The sequence below is a fragment of the Melozone crissalis genome, unplaced genomic scaffold (assembly GCF_028551555.1).
Source record: "Melozone crissalis strain CALT ecotype California unplaced genomic scaffold, PUWL_Pcris_2 ptg000010l_1, whole genome shotgun sequence".
NCBI lineage: Eukaryota > Metazoa > Chordata > Aves > Passeriformes > Passerellidae > Melozone > Melozone crissalis.
Genome location: NW_026535788.1, coordinates 6,717,905 through 6,742,961, shown reverse-complemented (window position 1 = coordinate 6,742,961; position 25,057 = coordinate 6,717,905). Strand labels below are relative to the sequence as shown.

At 50.6% G+C, this 25,057-nt stretch overlaps 1 protein-coding gene across 1 annotated transcript; it reads right to left on the bottom strand.

Annotated features, from left to right (window-relative positions):
• Window positions 1–7,033: 7,033 nt before the first annotated feature.
• On the bottom strand, window positions 7,034–21,715 carry STC1 (stanniocalcin 1). The gene is given in 6 exon segments (XM_054270548.1): window positions 7,034–7,339; window positions 15,839–16,050; window positions 18,004–18,146; window positions 21,228–21,372; window positions 21,411–21,679; window positions 21,682–21,715. Coding segments are annotated over 6 exon segments (1,074 nt in total). The 3' UTR covers window positions 7,034–7,068.
• Between the last annotated feature and the right edge of the window lie 3,342 nt (window positions 21,716–25,057).

The following is a 25,057-nucleotide window of genomic DNA, read 5'->3' as shown; positions in this document are numbered from 1 at the left end:
GGCTCCATGGTTTTCAGGGATTCCCAGCTCCACCATCCCACGGATTGGAGGATCTGGTCCTGTCTAACCCAATCCAACCATTCCATGGCTCTGTGGTATTCTGGGATTTCCAGCCCCATCATCCCATGGGTTGGAGCTGGAGGATCTGGTCCTATCCAACCCAACCCATTCCATGGCTCCATGACTTTCCAGGATTTCCAGCCCCATCACCCCATGGGTTGGAAGATCTGGTCCAACCCAACCCAACCATTCCATGGCTCTGGTTTTCTGGGATTCCCAACCCTGCCATCCCATGGGTTGGAGCTGGTGGATCTGGTCCTTCCCAACCCGACCCATTCCATGGCTCCATGGTTTTCTGGGATTCCCAACCCCATCATCCCATGGGTTGGAGGATCTGGATATTCCAACCCAACCCAACCCATTCCATGGCTCTGTGGTTTTCCAGGATTTCCAGCCCCATCATCCCATGGGCTGGAGGATCTGGACGATCTGGATCCCAACCCAACCCATTCCATGGCTCCGTGGTTTTCAGGAACTTCCAGCCCCATGATCCCATCGGTTGGAAGATCTGGTCCTTTCCAACCTAATCCAACCCAATTCATGGCTCTGTGATTTTCAGGAATTTCCTACCCCATCATCCCATGGGTTGGAGGATCTGGAGGATCTGGTCCTTTCCAACCCAACCTATTGCCTGGCTCCATGGTTTTCCAGGATTTCCAGCCCCACCATCCCATGGGTTGGAGCTGGAGGATCTGATCCTTCCCAACCCAACCCAACCCATTTCATGGTTCTGTGGTTTCCCAGGTTTTCCAGCCCCACCATCCCATGGGTTAGAGGATCTAGTCCAACCCAACCCAACTCAACCCAACCCCACCATTCCATGGCTCCATGATTTTCAGAGATTTCCAGCCCCACCATCCCATGGATTGGAGGATCTGGAGGATCTGGTCCAACCCAACCCAACCCAAACCATTCTGTTACTCCATGGTTTTCCAAGATTTCCAGCCCCGTCATCCCATGGGCTGGAAGATCTGGTCCAACCCAACCCAACCCAACCCAGCCCAACCCAACCCATTCCATGGCTCCATGGTTTTCAGGGATTTCCAGACCTGCCATGCTCTCAATCCCTCAGATTAATTTTTGGCGGCTGCTTTCCACTGAAATTGATAAAAATACATCAAAATCTGAGAATCTGAGAATTCCCTGGCCAAATCCTCATCCCTCCTGCATTTCTCCTGCCTTTTCCTCTGCTCCTCACCCATCCGAGCTCTCCCAATGGGAATCACCTCAGGATCCAGGAAATTTGAGCTTTGATTTCTATTTTTGGCAATTCCACTCCTTTTGTTTTTTGAACTCCTTCCGTCTTCCCACTTGCAATGGCTGAATCATGGCAGCAAAGACAATATCCTTCATTTCTGTGGGAGCTTTTGTTGTCCTTCATTTCTGTGGGAGTTTTTCTTATCATTCATTTCTGTGGGAATTTTTTTTTTCCCTGTTTTTTTTATTTTTCTCAGTTCCTGGGAGGCAGGAAGGGAAGTGTGGTCCCGAATTTCATTCCCAGCCCTTTGGAAGTGTCAGGGATCCCTTTCCCTCCTCCTGTCCTCTCTCACTCCCAGAGCTGGCAGGAAGGGTGAGGACTGGGAAAATCTGAATTGGTTTTCCCTTTGTTTCGTCACGAAACTGCAAAAACACCCATGGACAAGAAAAGAACATCCAGTCAATCCTTTGGATCGTGGCCAAATCAAACTCCTGGGGTTTTTTTCCAGGGGAAAATCAACCAGGATTTTAAAGCTCTCCGTCACCACTGAGCCCAGATTTCCTTTTCCAGGACTCTTTTCTTCGTCACCGAGCTGAAATTTCCTTTTCCAGGACTTTTGTCTTGGTTATCAAACATAAATTTCCTTGTCCAGGGCTTTTTTCTTTGTCACTGAGCCAAAATTTCCTTTTCCAGGATGCCTTTCTTCATTATCCAATGTAAATTTCCTTTTCTAGCACAATTTTCTTCATCACTGAGCCAAAATTTCCTTCTCCAGGATGATTTTCCTCCCCACAGAGCCCAGGTTGATCTGACCCCTCTGCTCCTGCACTTTTTTTGGGAATTCAGCTCCCTCCATTACCAGCACTGACCTAAATGTGTCCATTTTATTGCCAAGTCTTAAAAAGTCATCAAAATTCTGGAATATTGTCAAGGTTGGGAGCTCCAGGTGGAAGTGTCTGAGGGAATTTCCAATGGTGCCAATAATGCCAATAATTATAATAATGAAATATAAATATTAATCATAATTAATGAATTAATTTTAATACTTACTTTAATATTTTAATATTTAATGCTCAATATTTTAATACTTATTTTAGTCATCTTAATAATTTAATTAATTATATTAATAATGATGCAATTATAATGATTATTATAATTATAAATAAAATTAAAATAATAATGATAATGCAGCAACACTAATAGTGCAGGGGATGGCATGAGTTCAGCTTTAAGGTCCTTCCAATCTGAACCTTTCCATGATTTTAGGGCAAGAAATCTTTTAATAATCCTCTTTTATTCCCAATATTTATTCTTACACTCTCATGCAATGGTAAAATGATTTTTTAAACTTCACAGCAGCTTTTGGAGCAGAATTGGAATTAAGATCTCACTTTTCCTCTGCTGATTATTAAATGTATTTTGATCTTCCAGTGGAAATCTGAGATTTCCTGACTGGATAAAGTGCACATGGAATTGCAGTTTCCAGGTGTTTTATTTCCCTGCAGGGGCATTGCAGCTGCATTCATTAAAAAATGCTTCTGCCTTAATAAGTTGGGTGAAAAAAATGCAATTACCATGCCAGGCCATGAACAGCCAGAGGAGACAGCAGAGCTCTGATTCTCAATCCAAGGAAAAAAAAAAGAACTAAATAAATTTATTTTAAATTATATTAACTTTACATGATATTTATATTTATCTTAAAATTTATTAAACAATTATATATAAAAATATAAATAAATATATAAATAAAATATATAAATAAAATATATGAATAATATATATAATAACATATATAATAACAATATATATTTATATATATAGAAATTATTTTATAAATTTCTTTTATAAAAATGAAACTTTTTATCCTGCTACCATCAACAGCCCAATAAAGACCCGGACACCATAACTCTTTAAATTTGACTTTTTTATTTCATTGCAGAAGAAAATCCAACGTAGGCCTCATTACGTTATGCATCTTTAATTATAAAAATAAGCAAAGAAAATAACTTGCCTCTCTCTCCTCGCTATGATATGTTTCAAATAACCTTTATATGAACACACGGAGCTTTACAAATGTCATGGAAACAATAAATAAGGACATATACCAGATATGCTCACTGTTTATTCCAGTACTCAGCAAAAAAAACCAAAACCCAAACCCCCCCAAAACCCCCAAACTCTCTCCCTTTTCCCTTTTCTAGGTCTTTTTAAATTATAAATACAAATAATGCAAATTCCAAATGGCACAAAAACGTCTAAAGTGCAAACAAACACGAGACTCATGCAAACCTTCCCAGAGAAGCCCCTCCCCGCCCCGAGAGAAAAAAAAATCCTTTTGTGAGACCAAAACCACGAAGCAGAGATGAACTCCAGGGTGAAATTGCTGGACTTGGTCGTGGGGATCATTCCCCACCCCGAGGGATTTCTCACACCCAAATCCAAACCTTTCCCTCATTCCTGAGGGATGGGCAGAGCTCCCAAATCCCCTCAGAAGAGACCCCAAATTTCCCTCCTGAGGGATGGGCAGAGCTCCCAAATCCCCTCAGAAGAGATCCCAAATTTCCCTCCTGAGGGATGGGCAGAGCTCCCAAATCCCCTCAGAAGAGATCCCAAATTTCCCTCCTGAGGGGTGGGGAGAGCTGGGAGTGTCCAGCTCGCGTGAGGGATCCCAAATTCCTCCCTGCTCCAGCACAGGGACAAAAGTGGCCTCAAAGCAGCTCAAAAATTGGGAGTTGTGGTTTTTTGGGACAGGGATGGCACTGGGGGAGCTCCCTGGGGTATTCCAGGGATGATCCCCTGGGTCACCACAGCAAACCCCAACAGGGGGAATCATCTCCCTGCTCCTTTTCCCACCCTCATTCAGGAGACAAAGTTGGAATTGCTGCTGGAAAGGGAAATTTCATCATGGCACCCCAAAACCAGATGGGACTGGGAGGCCCAAGGCTCCTCCCCAGCCCCAAATCTGTTTTAGGCACCTTTTTGGGGTTGCAGAGCAATGGGTGGGTGGAGAAGCCACTTTCCATATCCCTGCCCCGGTGTCCTTGGAAAGCTCCTGGGAGCTTTGGGGTCCCACAGTGGGAGTTCTGGAGCACTCCCAGGTGGGGCTGGAGCACTGCCCCGAGGCAGGGAAAGACTTTTTGTGACCAATTCCCAAATAAAAGCACGGACTGGAGGCACAAACCCCAGCAGAATTCCCTGGCTCCCAACAGCTGCAGGGTGGGGAGTCAGGGATGCGCTCCTGGGATCAATTCCTAAATATAATCCCAATTTTAGGGTTGGGATATTCCAGAAGCTTTTGGTTTTCACCTCTCAGAACTTCTTTGTGTTGGCCTCTCAATCCCTGCCTGATTCAGGAACTTTGCATCTTCCTTGCCCTGCACGGCTCTGTTCGGAGTATCCCAAAAAAATTACAAATTCCAACCCTCCACCAATATCAGCAATTTTTTTTTGCTGCTTCCAATTCTCTGCCAGCACTTCTACATTTCGTGAAGACAGCGACATCTGAAACGCTGCCACTGCATCTGGTTTTGATATTTTAGCAGCAAGTTCTGGTTTAAAGGCTTTGTGGTTTCCCAAACAACACAAAAAAATAAAATAATATTGCTTCAGGTTTCCGTAAGAAAAACAGAGATCCCTCCTTTATCAGCTCTCCAACGCTCTGAGGCAGAGTCTCCCATTCTGCAGGGACTCCGAGGCTTGGATTTGGGATTGGCCTGGCGGATCCCACACCACAAAAGGGCCTTTGGTGGATCCCAATCAACAAAGGGCCTCTGGTGGGCCCCACACCACAAAGGGCATTGGGTGGATCCGAATCCACAAAGCGCATTTGGTGGATCCCAATCGACAAAGGGCCTTTGGTGGATCCCACACCACAAAGGGCATTGGGTGGATCCCAATCCACAAAGAGCATTGGGTGGATCCCACACCACAAAGGACATTTGGTGGATCCCACACCACAAAGAGCATTTAGTGGATCCCAATCCACAAAGGGCATTTGGTGGATCCCAGTCCACAAAGGACATTGGGTGGACAACACATCACAGAGGGCATTGGATGGGTCCCAATCCACAAAGGTCCTCTGGTGGATCCCACACCACAGAGGGCATTGGGTGGATCCCAACCCACAAAGGGCATTGGGTGGATCCCAATCCACAAAGGGAATTGGGTGGATCCCACACCACAAAAGGGAATTTGTGATCCCACATCACGAGGACATTTGGTGGATCCCACCCCACAAAGGGCATTGGGTGGACACCGCACCACAAAGGGCATTGGGTGGATCCAAAGGACATTTTTTGGCTCCCCAGGGCCTGGCTGTGCTGTGGAGCAGCTTTGGGGTTTCCAGCTCTGCTCCTCCTCCCAGAGCCTGCTGAGGAGGAGGAGGAGGGTGGAGGAAGGGCAGCTCCCAGAGCATTCAATGTGTCCTCAGCTTTCCCACTGGAGCTTGAGAGAATTACAGATTTTCCCTGCCTTGCCCCAGAAATCCTGAAGGGAATTTTGCCCCGTGAGATTCCCAAAGGATCTGACAATTCCAGAATTCCCAGCAGCTCTGCCCTGGCTCTAAGTGCATTTCCTGGCAGCCCAGTGGGGACAGGACTGACCAGCCTGAACTTGGGTTTTTAATGGATTTTGCCTCAATTTCAGCTCTGAAAGGCTGTTCCTGGTCCTGCGATTCCCGTCCTGAACCTTTCCCCTCTTCCTTTCTTAAAAGGCCACAGAGTAGAATGTGAACTCCTGACTATGACAGAGGTCCTGCTTCCAGGAAAAAGAAAGCAATAACAATAATAATAACAACAATAATAATAACAATAATAATAAAAGAAAGAGCTGACTTACAAAACTCAGTTTAGGCAATAAAGTTATTCTGTTCTGCTCCTTTGGAGCAGACTCTGGTGGAGTTTATGTACAGTACAGACAGATTTTAGCACTATTTATACCACAGTTAGAGCAAGGCCTTTAATACTCTAATCTTAAGACAGGCTTTGTTTCTGTTAGGCTTGGTTTAAAGCTTCAGGCAGTTAAATACAGTACAGAGATGTGAGCTTTGAAATACAACACACGATTATGGGACCTCCTGACCAGCTGCAGCCACAACCTCTTTCCATGGTGGAACACGTCCCTCTCCTGCTTTTGGGCTTTGTGGGGTGGTTTGAGCTCATTTTGCACCATGGTGCCAGCTCCTGGTGATTAAACCATGCAGAGAGTTTGGTAAATCCCGACTTAAACGTGTTCACAGCACTCTGCTGGAAGGATCAGGGCTGAGGGAGACACTACAGGACCAGGAACGTGACATCCATGCTCGTCCATGGCCAGCACAGATTCATGACATGAATCCCACGGATGTTTTTAGGATCTGTGAGAGTTTTTAGGATGTGTGAGAGTTTTTAGTGCATTTTTCATCACCTGCAGGAGAGGAGCGGCTCCTCCCCTCAGTGCTGAACCTCCAGGCCTGGCTGGTGTCACCACAACAGCTTGGGACAAACTCAGCCTCCAAACCTTGGGAGTTTGGTGCCTGAAGGCCCGACCACTGTAGGGATCTACTAAAGACTAAGATTTTTTAGGATAACAGATTTTTGTGTGGGAAAGAGAAGAGACAGAGCCGTCTGGCTGGCGGGAAAGCCGCGACACCGAACACAGACCCATGCAGAAGTGTTGTTGGAGAGGAACAGAGAAGATGAACTAGCAAAACGAGCCCTAAGGAACTAAACCCAGCTCCTGGGGGTCACAACACCTACAGTCCGCTGGCTTTGGGTGCAGCACTCCTAGAGCAGAGCCCTCAGCTTTGGTCGTGCTCGGCCTGCCCGGCCCGGTCAGGCGCGCTCGGCGGAGCCGCGCTTGGCGTGGGCGGCTGTGGAGCCCTCACCTCGCAGGTTCCTGAGCAGCAGCTTCAGCTTCTGGGGCTCCGAGAGCCTCCTGCGCAGCAGCTCGGCGCGGGGGTGGCCCTGGGCGCAGTGGTCGCTCTGCAGCAGGTGGAACAGGCTGGCCATGTTGGGGCCCAGCTTCTCCATCAGGCTCTCCTTGATGGTGCTCACCGTGTCCTCGTCGCACTCCAGCAGGCTCCGAACCAGCTTGTTGTAATACCTGCAGGACAAGGACCCGGTTAGACCACGGTGTCATCCTGCAGCAGGCTCTGGGCTTGCTAGGGCCCCATGGAGAGCCGAGGCTTAACGACAGGAAATGCCAAGTCATGGTGAAATAGTGTAGTCATGATATTTTCTGAAAAATCCTTTCCTTAGGATTTTTTCTCCCAAGAAGCTGGGAGGCCTCAGGAACAAAATGCAAACAATGGTTATCTGCTGCTGTGGAATGCAACAGGTGCATCTGTGATTGGTCTCAGAGTTGTTTCTAATTAATGGCCAATCACAGTCAGCTGGCTCGGGCTCTCTGTCTGACACAAAAGCCTTTGTTATCATTCTTTCTTTTTCTATTCTTAGCTGGCCTTCTGATGAAATCCTTTCTTCTATTATTTTAGTATAGTTTTAATGTAATATATATCATACAATAATAAATCAAGCCTTCTGAAACATGGAGTCAGATCCTTGTCACAAAATAGCAAGAAGCCCCTCTCTTCCACCTTTCAGACCCCAGCTTATCTCCCCGTAGATCACTTTCCCTTAACCCCTGCTATTGGACAATTCTGGATCCCCCTATACCCTATATAAAGGGCTGGTTTAGCTCATTCTGGTCAGAAGAGCTGCCCCTGGAACCCTTCACAGACCCCCCAATAAAGCCATCACTGCGGAACTCCGGCTGCCTTCTCCTCTCTCATGTCTCCTTCTCGGCCTGCATCGACACCTTAGCAAGCAAAGGGCTGAAATCATGAGAGAGCTGATAAATCCCTAAAGAGCTGATATCCCTTAAGCTTGCTAAGGTTGCCTGTGGCTAAGAGCAGCCTGGGTACTCAGACACTCTGTCCCCAAAAGAGGACTGAATTATCCAGTGCTGCCTGCTTGGGGGTGAACCAGCCCAGCAGGAAATCAGGATATCACCCAGCCAGGTGACAAAACTGCAAAAATCAGGGTTTTTAACACAGCCAGAGCGTGTTTGGAACTGATTTCTGACGGTGTTGTGGCAGAATTTTTAAGGTTGGGAAAGGACCATGGAGATCCATTTCCCATCACAGGAAACTCTCTTGTAGAGGGAGGTATTTTTTTCTTGTCTATCCAGAAAATGGCAACATTGGGAAGGCAAAATTATACTGGGGGGAGCAAAGATGAAACTTGTGTAGCAATTTGGGGGGGAAATTGGAACCTTTGAAAGAGGATGTCTGGAGGACTGGGAGAGGAGCAGGCAGCTCTGTGGAAGCCCAGGTTAAACTGACGGACTGGGCAGCTCAGCAGCCCTCAGAGGGGGACATGGGGACACTTGGGCAGTGCTGGCCTCTGAGAGGACCCAGCCCTGGAGCCTCTCCTGAGGCACAGGAGCTCCTCCCCAGCCCTGCAGAGGACGTTGTGACACGCTGAGGAACAAAAGCAGCAGGATTTCCCAGCTCTGAGGGGAGGCTGAGGGCTCCCAGAGCCCCCACTCCACACCCTGGGTATGGAGGTGCTGTGCCCCTGGCACAGGGGAGGAACACATGGCCAAAATCCTGATTTAATTGCCCCTAACCAGCAGCTCTGGGAGGTGAGGGGTGAGCAGGGTGGGTTTGGGGTGATCCTGGTGGATCGGGAAGGTAAAACAAGGAGCTGAGAGGTTAGGAATGGGTTAAAGGCTGGGATTTAAGGAATGGGTTAAAGGCTGTGATTTACTCTCTGCTCAACACCAGAGTTCCTGGAGCTTTGGGAGGGAAAATAATTGATGTTGGCAGCAACAGATCCTGCCGGGATCCCAGCCTGGCCTGGCCTCTGAGCCACGACTGCTCCATCCCTGCGGCAAAATTCCCTCTGTCCCTCCCGTCCCTTTCCCTGCACAGCCCTTACAAGGACCAGAAGGGGGAGAAGCAGCACAGCCCAAGCCTGGCAGATCCCCTGGGGACAGATCTTTAGCACACACAATCCACTGTCACTTCCATTCCCTTTGTCCCTCCTGTCCCTTTCCCTTACAAGGGCCACAGGGAGGAGCAGCCCAGCCCAAGCCTGGCAGATCCCTGGGTTCCCTGGGGACAGATCCTTGGGACAATCCGTGGTCACCTCCAGCCCAAGTGAGGCTTCCCCTGCCTCCTCTCCAGCCCCATCTTCCCCTCCCAGCGGCGCTGGGCACAAATTCCTTGTGCAAGAGCAGCCAGGTGTGGTGGCAGCTCCTGAGAGAAAGAGAAAGAAAGAGAAAGAAAGAGAAAGAGAGAGAAAGGGAGAGAAAGGGAGAGAAAGTGGACTAGAAAGAGAAAGAAAGAAGCTAAATAAGTTTTCCCAGAATCAGCCTGGGAAGCTTTGAGGAGCTGTAGATAAACAGTGATACCCAATAATTAAAAACAACCTCCAGGTGTTGTTTCTCTAGTATCTGTTTTCTTGTTATTCTCACAAGATTGTTCATAAATAGGTGTATAACTACTTATATGTTATAAACATAAGATTGTTTATAAATGGGTGTATAGCCGTTTATATTTTATATTATAAACCATTTATAGCAATCATAAGATTGTCATAAATGGTTTATAAATTGTTAATTAGCCAATGGTGATGGTGTTTTAATCAAAGGACCAATCAGGTCCACTTGTAGCAAACTAGGGTATAAAAAGCAATGGGTGGCTCAATAAATTGAATTAGGTTTCTGTGAATGCCTTGGGAGTCCAGGTCACTAAATTGAATTAACTTTCTGTGAATGCCTTGGGAGTCCAGGTCACTAAATTGAATTAACTTTCTGTGAATGCCTTGGGAGTCCAGGTCACTTTTTCCCCAGGCCTGACTCGCACACTGACAGCACAGGGGTGCTGCTCTGCATTCCCAGCCCTGCTGCGAATTCCCCCAAGGAATGTTCCCCCAGGATTAGGGCTGGGGCAGCGCCTGGCACCTCCCCTGTGCCAGGGAACATCTTCCCAGGGCGACAGAGCTGGGAAAAAGGGCAGCAGGCCCACACTCGCTGGGATTTCTGCCTGAAAGGAACTTATTTTAAGCACTTTAAGGTCACGCTGACATTTTTCCACAGGAGCAGAGAGGAGAACAACCTGCAGGTGGAGGAGGGGAAGGAAGAGGGAAATGAGAGTTCCCATTGAAAATCCTTTCCCAACTCTCAGCCCTGGGGAGGTCGGGTGAGGTCAGAGCTGCACAAAGGGATCAGGCTCAGGCTCGCTCTGAGCAGGGCTGGGAGGGTCTGGAGATGAGCAAAGCTGAGCCAGCCACAAGCCTGGCTTAAACCAGGGCCAGACACATCCAGCCCCGTGGTTTCCACGCTGGGACACCTTCCAGAGCTGGGCTGTGAGCAGAGATTCCCCTCCCCTGCTGCTCCTGCCCCAGCTGGGATGGCAGCAGGATGCAATGACCTTTAAGGACTTCCCCTGGGGCCGGGCCAAGTGGCACATTCTGATCCCGCGCTGGGAAAGCAGGATGCTCCCGAGCCCTCAGCCTCACCTCGGAGCTGGGAAATCCTGCTGCTTTTGTTCCTCAGCGTGTCACAATGTCCTCTGCTGGGCTGGGGAGGAGCCCCTGGGTCTCGGGAGAGGCTCCAGGGCTGGGTCCTCTCAGAGGCCAGCACTGCCCAAGTGTCCCCATGTCCCCTTCCAAAGGAGGACATGGAAAGAAAAGACTTTTTCTTTCTGCTGAGCTGCCCAGTCCATCAGTTTAACCTGGGCCTCCACAGAGCTGCCTGCTCCTCTCCCAGTCCTCCAAAATCTTATTTTGAAGGTTCCAATTTCCCCCCCAAATTTGCTGCACAAGTTTCATCTTTACTCCCCCCAGTATAATTTTGCCTTCCCAATGCTGCCATTTTCTGGATAGACAAGAAAAAAAATCTCCATCTACAGGAGAGTTTTCTGTGATGGGAAATGGATCTCCATGATCCTTGTGGGTCCCTCCCAGCTCTGGATATTCTGGGATTCTCTGAATAAATTTATGCTGCTTGATGCAACATAAAATGCATTCATCACCTGCACACCTGTCCTGGGACAGGTCTGGAGGTTTGGGATGCTCCTGGACCCAGCCAAGGCCACCCCAGAGGAGCTGAGGACAGGACCCAGTGCTCTGTTTGCACTCCAGTTCTCCATCTTTACTCCAACATCTCCAAAAGGTCCCTTTTATCCCAATCACAAGACTCAGCACTGATTGTTCCAGCATTGGGAGCAAGAAATCCCTGCCCTGCAGCAACCCTGAGGCTCCCTGTGTCCCTTGTCCTTGGAGGATGGGGACAGGGCAGGGCTGCTCAGGGGAGGGTGCCAGGTGTGACATTGCCATCCCTGCAGGGACAGGGGACAGGGGACAGGGCAGGGCTGCTCAGGGGAGGGTGCCAGGTGTGACATTGCCATCCCTGCAGGGACAGGGACAGGGCAGTTCTGCTCAGGGGAAGGTGCCAGGCATCAGTGTGACACTGCAGGGACAGGGGACAGGGCAGTTCCACTCAGGGGAGGGTGCCAGGTGTGACATTGCCGTCCCTGCAGGGACAGGGACAGGGCAGTTCTGCTCAGGGGAAGGTGCCAGGCATCAGTGTGACACTGCAGGGACAGGGGACAGGGCAGTTCTACTCAGGGGAGGGTGCCAGGTGTGACATTGCTGTCCCTGCAGGGACAGTGACAGGGCAGGGCTGCTCAGGGGAGGGTGCCAGGTGTGACATTGCCATCCCTGCAGGGACAGGGGACAGGGGACAGGGCAATCCTGCTCAGGGGAAGGTGCCAGGTGTGACATTGCCATCCCTGCAGGGACAGGGGACAGGGGACAGGGCAATCCTGCTCAGGGGAAGGTGCCAGGTGTGACATTGCCATCCCTGCAGGGACAGGGGACAGGGCAGTTCTGCTCAGGGGAGGGTACCAGGTAGCAGTGTGACACTACAGGGGACAGGGCAGTGCTGCTCAGGGGAAGGTGCCAGGTGTGACATTGCTGTCCCTGCAGGGACAGGGACAGGGCAGCCCTGCTCAGGGGAAGGTGCCAGGTAGCAGTGTGACATTCCCACAGGGACAGGGGACAGCCCCAAGGCAGAGCAGTGAGAGCCCCAGGCTGTGCCCAGGTTTGACAGTGCCAGTGCCCCCATGAAAATCCGTTCTCCCTGGTGTCTGCTGTGAGGTGTGACCAGACACGGAGCAAAGCAGGAGCTCTGACCTCCTCAGCCCACCAGAACCAAGAGAAAGTTCCCCTGGGAGTTCTCTGCTTTTAACCCCTCTGTTCTCAGAGGTGAATCCATGGCCTCAAATATTCCAATTTCAGCACTGATTGGTTTGACCACAAACTCCAAAAAAAACCTCACTTCCTTTTCAAACCAGGACACCAGAGACGAGGAACACGGGGTTGGCACAGGGGGTTGTACAGGACCAGGGGTGCTGGCTCCCTGTGGTGTTACATTTTAGTTAAATGCTGTGCTCTGTCTCACCCCTCGATATTCCAAGCCCGTGATCCTCCCCTGGAATATCATGGATCTGAAATCCCCTTGGCCCAAGGTTTATTCTGCACCTACTTTGAATCTCCCTGTTAAACTATGGGGGGAGACCATAAATTCTCTCTTGGTCCTTATTTCTCTTAATCTTTTCTTTCTAACAAAAAAAGGATGAATTGTGTTACACGTTAGTTAAATGGTTTGCTCTGTCTCACCCCTTGTTATTCCAAGCCTGTGATCCTCCCCTGAAGGATCATGGATCTGAAATCCCACTGGCCCAAGATTTATTCTGCACCCAGTTTGAATCTCCCTGTTAAGCTGTGGGGGGAGACCACAGATGCTCTTTTGGCACTTATTTGTCTTCATTTTTTCTTTCTAACAAAAAAAGGGTGAACTGTGGCATCCCATTTCAGTTAAATGGTTTGCTCTGTCTCACCCCTCGTTATTCCAAGCCCGTGATCCTCCCCTGAAGGATCATGGATCTGAAATCCCACTGGCCCAAGATTTATTCTGCACCCAGTTTGAATCTCCCTGTTAAGCTGTGAGGGGGAAATCACAGATTCTCTTTTGGCACTTATTTCTCTTAATCTTTTCTTCCTAACAAAAAAAGGGTGAACTGTGGCGTCACATTTCAGTTAAATGGTGTGCTCTGTCTCACCCCTTGAATATGTACGGTTTAATCCAAGACTGATCCTCCCCTGGAATATCATGGATCTGAAATCCCATTGGCCCAAGGTTTATTTGCATCCACTTTGAATCTCCCTGTTAAGCTATGGGGGGAGACCAGAGATTCTCTCTTGGTCCTTATTTCTCTTAATCTTTTCTTCCTAACAAAAAAAGGGTGAACTGTGGCGTCACATTTCAGTTAAATGGTGTGCTCTGTCTCACTCCTTGTTATTCCAAGCCTGTGATCCTCCCCTGAAGGATCACGGATCTGAAATCCCACTGGCCCAAGATTTATTCTGCGCCCAATTTGAATCTCCCTGTTAAGCTGTGCCAGGGAGATCAGAACCTTTCTTGGCTCTTTGCTCTCTTGGTCCTTTTCTCCCTGGCCTCTCCCTCTGTTTCTCCCTCACTTCTCCCTCAGAAACCATGCTGCTCCAGGGGGTGGGACCCCCAATAATTAGCACCCTCATTAATTAGCACCCACAGAAGCCGTGTGGAGTCTCCTTGCCTGCCTGCTGCTACCAGTGAACATCCAGCTCAGGGGACTCCCAGGGACCACAAATGAGCAGCAACAGCTCCTTTCATTTTTCTTGGGTTTTGCAGCAGTGTGGTGACCTGGAGGACAAGGATCCTGGAGGACAAGGATTCCTTTCCCAGTGCCATATGAGCCCCAGGGAGGGGATGGCTGTGAACACCTTTAAGCTGGGATTTACCAAACTCTCTGCATGGTCCCAGGTGCCACCAGAATGGGAATGAGCTCAAACCACCCCACAGACCCCAAAATCAGGAGAGGGACGTGTTCCACCATGGAAAGAGGCCGTGGCTGGAGCTGGGTATGAGATCCCATAATCAGGAGGAGGGAATGATGGCAAAGGATGGGGAAGGCCAGGCTGGACAGGGCTTGGAGCAATCAGGGACAGGGGAAAGTGTCCCTGTGCTTGGAGGGGTGGGATGAGATGGGGTTTAAGGTCCCTTCCCACCCAAACCATTCCATTGAGCAGCTCAATGTGCCACACATGCCAAATTAATCAACCTCTTTGGGATCACTGACCATTACAATGCACCCAAAACCTCCAGACTTTGGAGTAAGGGATGTCTAGATAATCTTATGATTCTTCTCTGGAAATGCTTTTAAATGTATTTCCCCAAAGGAGAAATAAATATATTTCCCAAAAGGAGAAATAAATGTGTTTGCCCAGAAAGGGAAATATGTGTATTTCCCAAAATGTAAAACAAGCAAAAAGGGAAATAAATATGTTTTCAAAAAGGGAAATAAATGTATTTGCCCAGAAAGGGAAAGATGTGTATTTCCCAAAATGAAAATCAAGCGTGTTTTCCCAAAACGGAAAAGAAAGGAATTTTCTCAAAAAGTGAAATAAATATATTTTCTCAGAATGGGAAATAAAGGTATTTGCCCAAAAAGGGACAGACATGTATTTTCCAAATTGAAAAACAAGTGTGTTTTCCCAAAAAGAAAAATAAATTAATTTCCCCCAAAAGGGAAATAAATGTGTTTCCCAAAAAGGAAAATAAAGGAATTTTCCCATAAAGGGGAAATAAATGTATTTTCCCCAAAATGGAAATAAATGTATTTTCCCAGAATGGGAAATAAATATTTTTTTCCAGAAGGGGAAATGCGTGTATTTCCCAAAAGGAACAACAACTGTATTTTCCCAAAAAGGCAAATAAAGGCATTTTCCCAAAAGGGGAAATAAATGTATTTCCCAAAATGAACGACAAGTGCATTTTCCCATAAAGGAAAATAAATTAATTTGCCCAGAAAGGGAAGTAAATGTATTTGCCCAGAAAGGGACAGACATGTATTTCCCAAAATGAACAACAAGTGTATTTTTCCAAAAAGGGAAATAAATGCATTTCCCAAAAAGGGAAATAAAGGAATTTTCCTGAAAGGGGAAATAAAGGAATTTTCCCAAAAGGGGAAATAAATGTATTTTCCCTGAAAGGGAAATACGTGCATTTCCCACGATGAGCAACAAATGTGTTTTTCCACAAAGGAAAACAAGGAATTTTCCCAAAAGGGGAAATAAATGCATTTCCCAGAATGGATAACAAATGTGTTTTCCAAAAAAAGGAAAACAAATGTGTTTTCCCCAAAGGGAAATGTATTTTCCCCAAAAGGGAAATGTATTTTCCCCAAAGGGGGAAATAAATGTATTTGCCAGAATGAACAACAAATGTGTTTTCCCAAAGAGGAAAAGAAATGTATTTTCCCCAAAAGGGAAATGTATTTTCCCCAAAAGGGAAATGTATTTTCCGCAAAAGGGTAAATACATTTATTTCCCAAAACCATCATGGAGAACACTGCTGAGGCTGAGCAGGGCGTGCAGAGGCAGGGAGCTTTCCTGGGTGGGATGTCCCAGGCCCTGCACAGGTTTATCCCCCATCCCCCGTGGTTCCTGCCCCTCAGTTCCCCTCCGTACCCCAGGAATTCCCGTTCCGTACCGGTTGGAGAAGTGGTCTGGGAGCTGCACCACCTCGGTGATGGCCTCGGGGTTGCGGCGGGCGATGCCGCACAGGTCCAGCTTGCTGTAGCACTCCTCCTGCACCTCCGAGATCATCCTCTGGAACGTGGAGCACCGGCGGATGGCCAGGAACACCTTGGAGGTCACCCCGTTGGCGATGCACTTGAGGCTCTCCTTCACGAACGCTTTTCCCTGCACACGGGAAGGAAAACCAACTTCAGCTGAATTCCAGGGAATCTGGGATAAATTCCAGGGATAAAAACGAGAGCAGGGTCCCGGTGCTAAAGTGATTTCAGCTTTTATTATGAAAAAAGAAAGGCCTAAAGCAAGGGGGCCTGTGGGAATGGGGATGGGACTGGGAATGGGAATGGGGATGGGAATGAGAAGGGGAATGGGAATGGGGGTGGGGATAGGGATGGGAATGGGATGAGAAGGGGAATGGGAATGGGGATGGGAATGGGGAATAGGAGTGGGAATGGGAATGGGGTTGGAGTTGGGAATGGGGATGGGAATGAGAAGGGGAATGGGGATAGGGATGGGAATGGGAATGGAGATGGGAATTGGATGAGAAGGGGAATGGGAATGGGGATGGGAATGGGGAATAGGAGTGGGAATGGGAATGGGGTTGGAGTTGGGAATGGGGATGGGAATGAGAAGGGGAATGGGGATAGGGATGGGAATGGAGATGGGAATTGGATTAGAAGGGGAATGGGAATGGGGATGGGAATGAGAAGGGGAATGGGAATGGGGTTGGGAAAGGGAATGGGAATTGGATGAGAAGAGGAATGGGAATGGGGTTGGGAATGGGGCAGGGGATGAGAATTGGGCATGGAATGGGGCTGGGAATGGGAATGAGAAGGGGAATGGGACAGGAGATGGGGCAGGAAATGGGGCAGGAGCGTTCCTGCCGAGGATGCTGCAGCGCCAGCTCTGGGGCTCCTTGAGCAGCCCCAGGTGGAGCAGCACAATTCAGTGGGTCAGGAGCCCCTTTTTATCCTGTTTCTTGTCCCTTTGGATTGGTTTCTGTTTGGATCCTTCATTTGCATGAAGGTTTTAGGCCTTGATTGACCATTACAGCTCGGTCCAGGCTGGCTCCGGTGCATTTACTGAGGTGTGTTATGGTACCTTGAGTACCGGATTTCCTACAACTGCCCTTTGAACCCCTTTTACAATAGAACAACCAAACTAACTGTACATGCTTAATGATGTATCAACTATTTTGCAGCAGTTTCTAAATTATTTTTAACAGAATCCAAAGGAAGGAGAAGTGTTGTGGATACTCCACCCGGCCTGGCTGTGCTAATTACCCTCCTGCAATTAAGGCAGGGAATGGGATTTGAATGTTCCCGACTACTGCAGAGTTGTCACTCAGCAGTCGGGATGCTCTGAACTCCCATTGCCAAAGGATTTAGGCAGTGGGAATCTTCAGCCTGGGAGCGCCAGGACCAGAGGTGGAGCAGCTCTGCCCCACAGATCAACATCAATTTAATGCCAGCAGTTTAACACTCCTGGTTCAGACCTCAAGAGCCTTTACGAGCTTTTAAATCTGTCCTTGGGAGCAGGAGCAGAGGGAAGAAGTGTGGATTTTGGGAGGAAAGCACAGAGGGAACAGGATTTTGGCAGAGCAGAGCCCTCCAATATTATCCCGTTTATTCTCCCTGCAATCCCAGTCTGGCCGTGCATTCCCAGACCCGAACGCTTCCAAGCCAAAGCCCAGCCCTGTGCCAGGTCACACAGCCAGGAGATTTATTTTGTTAGAAGAACATTTCTATTTCCTCCCGGAGAGGAAACCTCGCTCTCCACCCCTCGGAACCCTCCGTGCCAAGTCCTCACCCGGAGCAGCGAGCGGGTGGAAAAAGAGCCCTGGAGCCAGAAATGGGGCTGAGAGCAGCAGCAGGAAGGGCTGCAGGGAGGGGAGGGTTAATCCTGCCCAAAGCACAGCTTAAATTAAGGCAGGCACTGAGCAGAGCGCCTCGCACGTGCTTCAGAACCCGCAGGACTTGTCCGGGCCATGAAAAGGCGGCTCCCATTTATTGTCGGCCGTGTTTGATTCTCGGCCGGGTTTGATTCTTGGCTGGGTTTGATTCTCGGTGTGGTTTGATTCATTCCCGGCTGGGTTGGATTCCCGTGGTGCCCGGGCCGTACCTGAGTGTCGAATTTAGCAGCGCTGTAGAGGAAGGATTTGCAGATGTCGTACATCCCGTCCGTGTCGCACGTGGAGTTCTCCAGGCAGGCGAAGGCTCCGCAGCCCACCTGGAGGGCACTGTTCAGGCACCGAACCACCTCGGCTGCGACAGAGGGGCACAGGAACATCAGCACATGGACAGCGAGCCCAGCCCCAAAAATCCTGCCCAGCCCCAAAAATCCTGCTCAGTCCTGGCCAAATCCGGCCCAGACCCAAAAATCCTGCCCAGACCCAAAAATCCTGCTCAGCCCCAAAAATCCTGCTCAGCCCCCAAAATCCTGCCCAGACCCCAAAAATCCTGCCCAGACCCCAAAAATCCTGCCCAGTCCCTGGCCAAATCCTGCCCAGTCCCAAAAATCCTGCCCAGACCCCAGAAATCCTGCCCAGACCCCAGAAATCCTGCCTAGACCCAAAAATCCTGCCCAGCTCCAAAAATCCTGCCCAGCCCCAAAAATTCTGCTCAGCTCCAAAAATCCTGCCCAGCCCCCAAAAATCGTGCTCAGCCCCAAAAATGCTGCCCAGTCCCTGCCAAATCCTGATCCAGCACCGTGACCAGGGTCAGAGCCTCTCCGAGACCCCAAAATCTGCCTGTGAGAAGAGATGGAGCAGCTGGAGAAGAACAGGCTCCTCCTGGAGAAGAGAAGGCTCCAGGGAGAGCTCAGAGCCCCTCCTGGTGCAGAAAAGCAGATTATAAAAAAGAAAGAGAGCGAGTTTTTATATGCACGGTGCTAGAACGGCTGGGATTGGTTTTAAGCTAAAAGAGGAGAGATTTAGGTCAGATGTTAGGGAGAAAATCCATCCTTGGAGGGCAGCGAGGCCCTGGGACAGGGTGCCCAGAGAGGTTGAGGATTCCTCATCCCTGGAAGAGTCCCCGGCCAGGCTGGAGCACCCTGGGATGGTGGAATGTGTCCCTGCCCATGGCTGGGGATGGAATGAGCTCTAAGGTCCCTTTCCAACCCAAACCATTCCAAGATTCCATAATTCTATATTCCAGAATTCTACAATCCCACGATTCTGTAATTCCATGATTCTACAATTCCGTGATTCCGTAATTCCATGATTCTACAATCCCATGATTCTATAATTCCATGACTCTACACTTCCATGATTCTATAATTCCATAATTCCACAATTCCATGATTCTCCCATACCAGGATTCTACAATTCCAGGATTCTACAATTCCATGATTCTCCAATACCATGATTCTACAATTCCAGGATTCCACAATTCCAGGATTCCACAATTCCAAAATTCTACACTTCCATGATTCTGTAATTCCATGATTCTACCATTCCAGAATTCTACAATTCCAGAATTCTCTGAGGACACGACCAGTGCCCCAAAGAACAGAAATTCCAGCTACCAAAGCCCTCGAGGGTCACATACGGATTGGAAGAGGCAGCACCTCACAAAGGAGTGAGATGGGGACCCAAATCTCCATCCCAACCTCATTCTCTCTTCAGGCATTCACATCTTTATCCCAATTCCCTCTAAAGCAGGAGCAGGGATGAGGATGGGCCCATGGAAAGCTCTGAGTGCTGAGGGCTCTCCTTGGGGAGCAGCCTTGGCTCACAAAATCACTGGAAAATGAGGTGGAAGCGTTGGCAAATGCCAACAAGTTGGCAGGAAACTGCACTGATCGGGAGGCATTTGTGCTTTTCTAAAATGCTGAATTACCTAGAAAGAAGATTTGAGCTTGAGACTCAATTCTCAGCACCCAGAAGGACTCGATCCTGCAGCTTGGAGCCAAACTGCCCCGGGAGCTCGCAGGTACAGCCAAAAAGGGGAATTTTTGCTGAGATTCGGGAGGGGAAGGGGAATTCGGGCCGGGAAAGTTCAGGTAACGCCGCTCCGAGGATGGTTAAAGCCCGAGGCAGCGGCGCGGCTGAGCACGAGGGTGTCCGTGTCACCCCGGCTCCCTCAGAGCACATCCAGAGCATTTTAACCGTGAATCAGCAGAACTGCCACATGATTGCCCCGAAATTAGCCGGGATTAACCTTTCTGGGCGAGCCGAGCATCTGTCCCCTCCCAGCGAGCGGGCTAGGCACGTTCGCTGCTCTGCGGCTCAGGTTACCAGACATTCCCGGGGGAGAAACGCCAGGCCAGGGTCCCCTGGTGCGGGAAAAGGGAGCCTTAACTGCGGCAGAACGCACCTCATTACACCGAACTTGCATCCTAAAGAGAATTCTTTACAACGGGGATTTTCCCCGAAAAAAAAAAAAAAAAAGAAGGAATAATATTGAAAAAAAATCCCCCCGATTAACCCCTGCTCGTTCCGCGCTGCTGCTGACGCGCCTGAAGGGAGGAATATTCGGTAATTCATCCCCTCCCCGGTTCACAACCTCCCGCAGCACGAGCCAGCCCCGTAATTAGCTTTCCACAGGTTCCAATTAGAACTTCGCTCGCAGCGCAGTCCGGGCGCGCTCTGATTGTCTCGGGCGCGGTGCGAGGGGAGACCCCACGTTCCTATAGCAACCAAATACAAAAGCAAATGGAGCAAACACCCCGCTCCAGCGCCGCAGAGCCTCGCCGAGCTAAAATAAGGCAGCTGCTAATGAGCCCCGAACCGGAGCGTTAATATCTTTGCAGCACAGTAGAGGCGGATTTTTAATCCCCATTGTTCCAACAACGCCTCCAAGTTATCTAAGCGGCAAAGTCCGCACATCCAAAGCAATTTTTATTTTTTTTTTCTCTCTCCATTGTGGAAGCAAGTTTGGGAAATGTCCCCGATGTATTTTTACAGCGGCAGCTGCCCGATAGCCATCGGTTTGTGACACTTTCTGGGTTCTGCATTCCTCCGAGGCTGCCCCTCTTTGAACACAGAGATGCTCCAGAACAATGGGGCAGTCCCAGCGCCGCGGATCCCACCAAGTTCCTAAAAAGCAAAGGTTTAAAAACCCCAGAGCAGCGCTGCACCGGGGGAAGGAGAGGGATGCATGCAAGCAGGAGAATAAAAATGATAAAAAGTGCGCGGAACTCCCCGGGGAGCTGCGGGAGGAGGGGAGAGCCCGGATCGCATCCTCGCTGCTCCGGGAGATTCCCGCACCAGCCCTGGAAGGAACATTCGTGCTGCCAGCCGGTGAGTTCATAAGGGGAAGGAAAAGGGGGGGGAAATGAAAAAGAAGAAAAACCAGCAGCAGAGAAATGTGAGGCAGCTGAGGGCAGCGGGGCTGCGGCGTTACCTGAGTTCTGCGCCGCCACCCGCGCCTTCCTGGGGCTCACAGAGTCATTCTGCTCGGCTTCGTGGGATGCGGATGCACTGATCAGCAGCAGCAGCAGAAAACCAGACTTTAGGAGCATTCTTTGACAAGTTTCCGCTAAGTGTGGGGTTGGCTCGGTTTAGTTTTTTTCCCTTTTTTTTTTTTCTTTTTCTTTTTTTGAGTGGTTGATTTTTTTTTTTTTTTTTTTTTGGATGTGTGCGCCTCTCCTCTTGCACTCGGGCTTGAGCGAAGATGTGGAGCTGGATGCGAGGGAGGGAAGGAAGGAGGGAGGATCCTGGCGAGGCCGGGGATGAGCGCAGGGATGTGCGGAGGATCCGGGTGGCCCCTCTGGCTGCGGCTCGCTGGGGGACCGCGAGCTGCGAGCGTTTTATAGCCGCCCTTATCGGTCCCCCCCGGGCTGCCGAGCCAATCGGTGGCGCTGGGCAGAGCCAGGGGAGGACTGGACTCATTCAAGCCCCGCAAAAAACTGCAACTTCACAGGAAGAGTATTTTCCAGCCCATTGAAAGTACCTGCCAAAGAACAATGAGCGAAAAGTTCATCCTCGGAGGAGCGCTGGGAAAGGGAGGGGATGGGGGGGGGGGGCGCTTCCTATGGATGGCGGAGCTCGAGGAAATGACAGCGCCGCCCTAAAGCGCCCCCACCCCAGCAGAAAATCACCTGCCCTGGAGGGAAAGCTGCTCCCACCCGTGCGAGGGGATCCCGGCGCTGGGGAGGGGAAGGGGCGGCTCTGAGGGGCTCGGGAATGGGGATGGGAATGGGGCTGGCGGGGATTCTGCCCCGGCTCTGGGGATGGGGCTGGCAGGGATCCCCGATCCTGTCCCCGCTCTGGGGCTGGCAGGGATCTCTCTCTCCTGCCCCGGCTCTGGGGATGGGGCTGTTCAGGGATCCCCGATCCTGTCCTGGCTCTGGGGCTGGCGGGGATCCCCCGCTCCTGCCCCGGCTCTGGGGATGGGAATGGGGCTGGCAGGGATTCCTCTCTCCTGCCCGGCTCTGGGGATGGGGATGGCAGCGATCCCTCGCTCCTGTCCCCGCTCTGAGGCTGGCAGGGATCTCTCACTCCTGCCCCAGCTCTGGGGATGGGGCTGGTGGGGATCCCCGCTCCTGCCCCGGCTCTGGGGCTGGCAGGGATCTCTCACTCCTGCCCCGGCTCTGGGGATGGGAATGGGGCTGTCAGGGATCCCCCGTTCCTGCCCCAGTTCTGGGGACGGGGATGGGAATGGCGGGGATCCCTCTCTCCTGTCCGGCTCTGGGCATGGGGCTGTCAGGGATCTCTCGCTCCTGCCCCGGCCCTGGGGATGGGAATGGGGCTGGCGGGGATCCCCGCTCCTGTCCCGGCTTTGGGTCTGTCGGGGATCCCCCTTTCCTGCCCCGACTCTGGGGATGGGGCTGTCAGGGATTTCTCGGTCCTGTCCCCTCTCTGGGGCTGTTCAGGGATCCCCGTTCCTGCCCCGGCTCTGGGGCTGTTCAGGGATCCCCGCTCCTGCCCCGGCTCTGGGGCTGTTCAGGGATCCCCGCTCCTGCCCCGGCTCTGGGGCTGTTCAGGGATCCCCGCTCCTGCCCCGGCTCTGGGGCTGTTCAGGGATCCCCGCTCCTGCCCCGGCTCTGGGGCTGTTCAGGGATCCCCGCTCCTGCCCCGGCTCTCACCTCTCCCTGCCGCTGCCTCCCTCCCGCCCCAGCACGTGCGAGCCGCGGCGCTCAGCCCTGCGCTCACGTAGGCACATGCAAATCCATCGAATAAATCAAATCAATCCCTGCCTGCCCCGAACCTCGCCCAGCCCTCCCGCTCTCCCCTCACCTGCGCCGTTCCCCCCACAAAATCACCCAGCCCACCCTTTGCCCGCGCCCTAAACCCCAATTTTCAGGTGTTTCGTGGTTTTCCTCGCCCTCCCCTCTCCCTGCTCCAAACTCAATCCTGTTTTTCAGATTTCATAACGGGAGGAGGCAGCCTAATGCCTGATTCAATCTCGGCTCTAATGGGCACGTAATGAGGATTAGCACGCTGCAGGATTGATTCTCCCCCATCCCAGAGGCGATTTAAAGCTCCGGGTGTTTCAGGGATGAAAGTGCAGCTCCTCAGAGCTGCGGGGAAATCGGGAAAGGTGAGTGCAGAAAGATTTCCAGATAAAAAGTTACAAGTTCCTGCAGCTTAGAATGAACCCAAGGGTTCAGAGACCAGCTCCGGCTGATCTGAGCTGAGATTGTTTGGATCAGAGCACGTTTGGGGCTCCCTCTGCCACCCCCTTTGCTGGGGAGGGGGAGGACTCTCAGCTCTGTGGTGCCGGGCAAGGAAATCCAGCTTGGATAATCCATGGATCCATCCAGGGGCAGAATTCCCATCTGACGAACCGGTTCCACAAATCCCATTCAAAGGAGGTGCAAAACTCCCCACTTTGGGGCATTCAGTCCAGTTTATGGCAAAATAAGAATTTAAACAGAAGCAGGAGGAGGCTCTATCCATGGGGGTCTGGAAGCTGTGCCTGGTGCTTTACCCCATCCCTGCCTTTTTATCTTTAGGACAATGGGATCCCTCTGCATCTGCCCATCCCTGTGCCCCCTCTCTCCAGGAAGGCGCTGCCCCATTCCCGGCGCTGTCGGCTCCCTTTGGAACGGGGCTGTGCTGCTGCTGCCCGGGGCTCACAGGAACAGCTGTGCCAGATGTTCCGAGCGCTCGCCAAAAGCCCTGAAACAGGAGGGTTTCGGGTTTCGGCTCCGGTTTGGGACACCGAGCCAAGTTCATTAAATAAAGAAGAAAAAAAAATCAAGAAAAAGAAGCAGCAGCCCCACAAAGCGTTGTGGTTTCTCCACTTCAGAGTCCCGGTCCAGTTTGGAAGCGAGAAAAATCCCAGAGGGTTTGATCCTGATTAAATCAAAAGTAACTCTGGCAGCCACTTCAATGGGGGCTGACTCACGGCTCCAGAGCCCTCCTCTCCTCTCCTCTCCTCTCCTCTCCTCTCCTCTCCTCTCCTCTCCTCTCCTCTCCTCTCCTCTCCTCCACCCCAATTTGAACATTCCCACTTGGCTTTTTTGGATTTTTTTGGGTTTTTTTTGGCTTTTTGAGGCTGCAGACCCGGCCAGGTTGGCCTGGCCCTCCCCAGGATCCCATCCACAGCCAGGGGAGCCCAAGTGTGGGGAGGAATTGAGCCAAGGGGGCCCTGAGATTATTCCAGCACATTTTCTGTTCTTTCTCCAACATTTTCCCGGGGATTTGCTCCTTTAGGGCCATGTTTGATATTTGTACCTGCTGCCTGTTTTAATTATGAGCAGTAGGAACAGGAGGTGAGTGAGGCTCAGTTTGGTTCATGAGCACGGTGACCTCATGTGCTGGTTCAGGACACAAATATTAAAACACCAGGGGAACTCTGAGAAGACTCCAAAAAGGCCCCACGGAGGCAGAACTTTGATTATTTTTCTCTAAAAGAGTGGGAGGATGATTTCAGGAGTGAGGGACCTGCTCTGAGCCGCTGTCAGATTTGGCAAATTTCTGCCCAAGACCTCAGAGTCCTGTGCTACCAGAGCACATTTTCATTTTTCTTTTGCACATTGAAAGCAGCAAGGGCTCAAAATTCCCTGGAAACTTCCACTCTGCCCTGGCTGTGGGATTTCCAGGGGTTTGGTGGCAGAGGAGCTTGGCTTCAATCCTGTCCCAGGTTCTGAAGGGAAAAAGGAACAGCCAGAGATGGAACCACTGCCCCAAATCAGCGCTTGGCTCATTCAAGGGCCCTTCAAAAGTGTTGTTAGAAGGTTTAGGGATACAAGAACACCCATTATGGGATAAGGTTTTCCCTGAAAA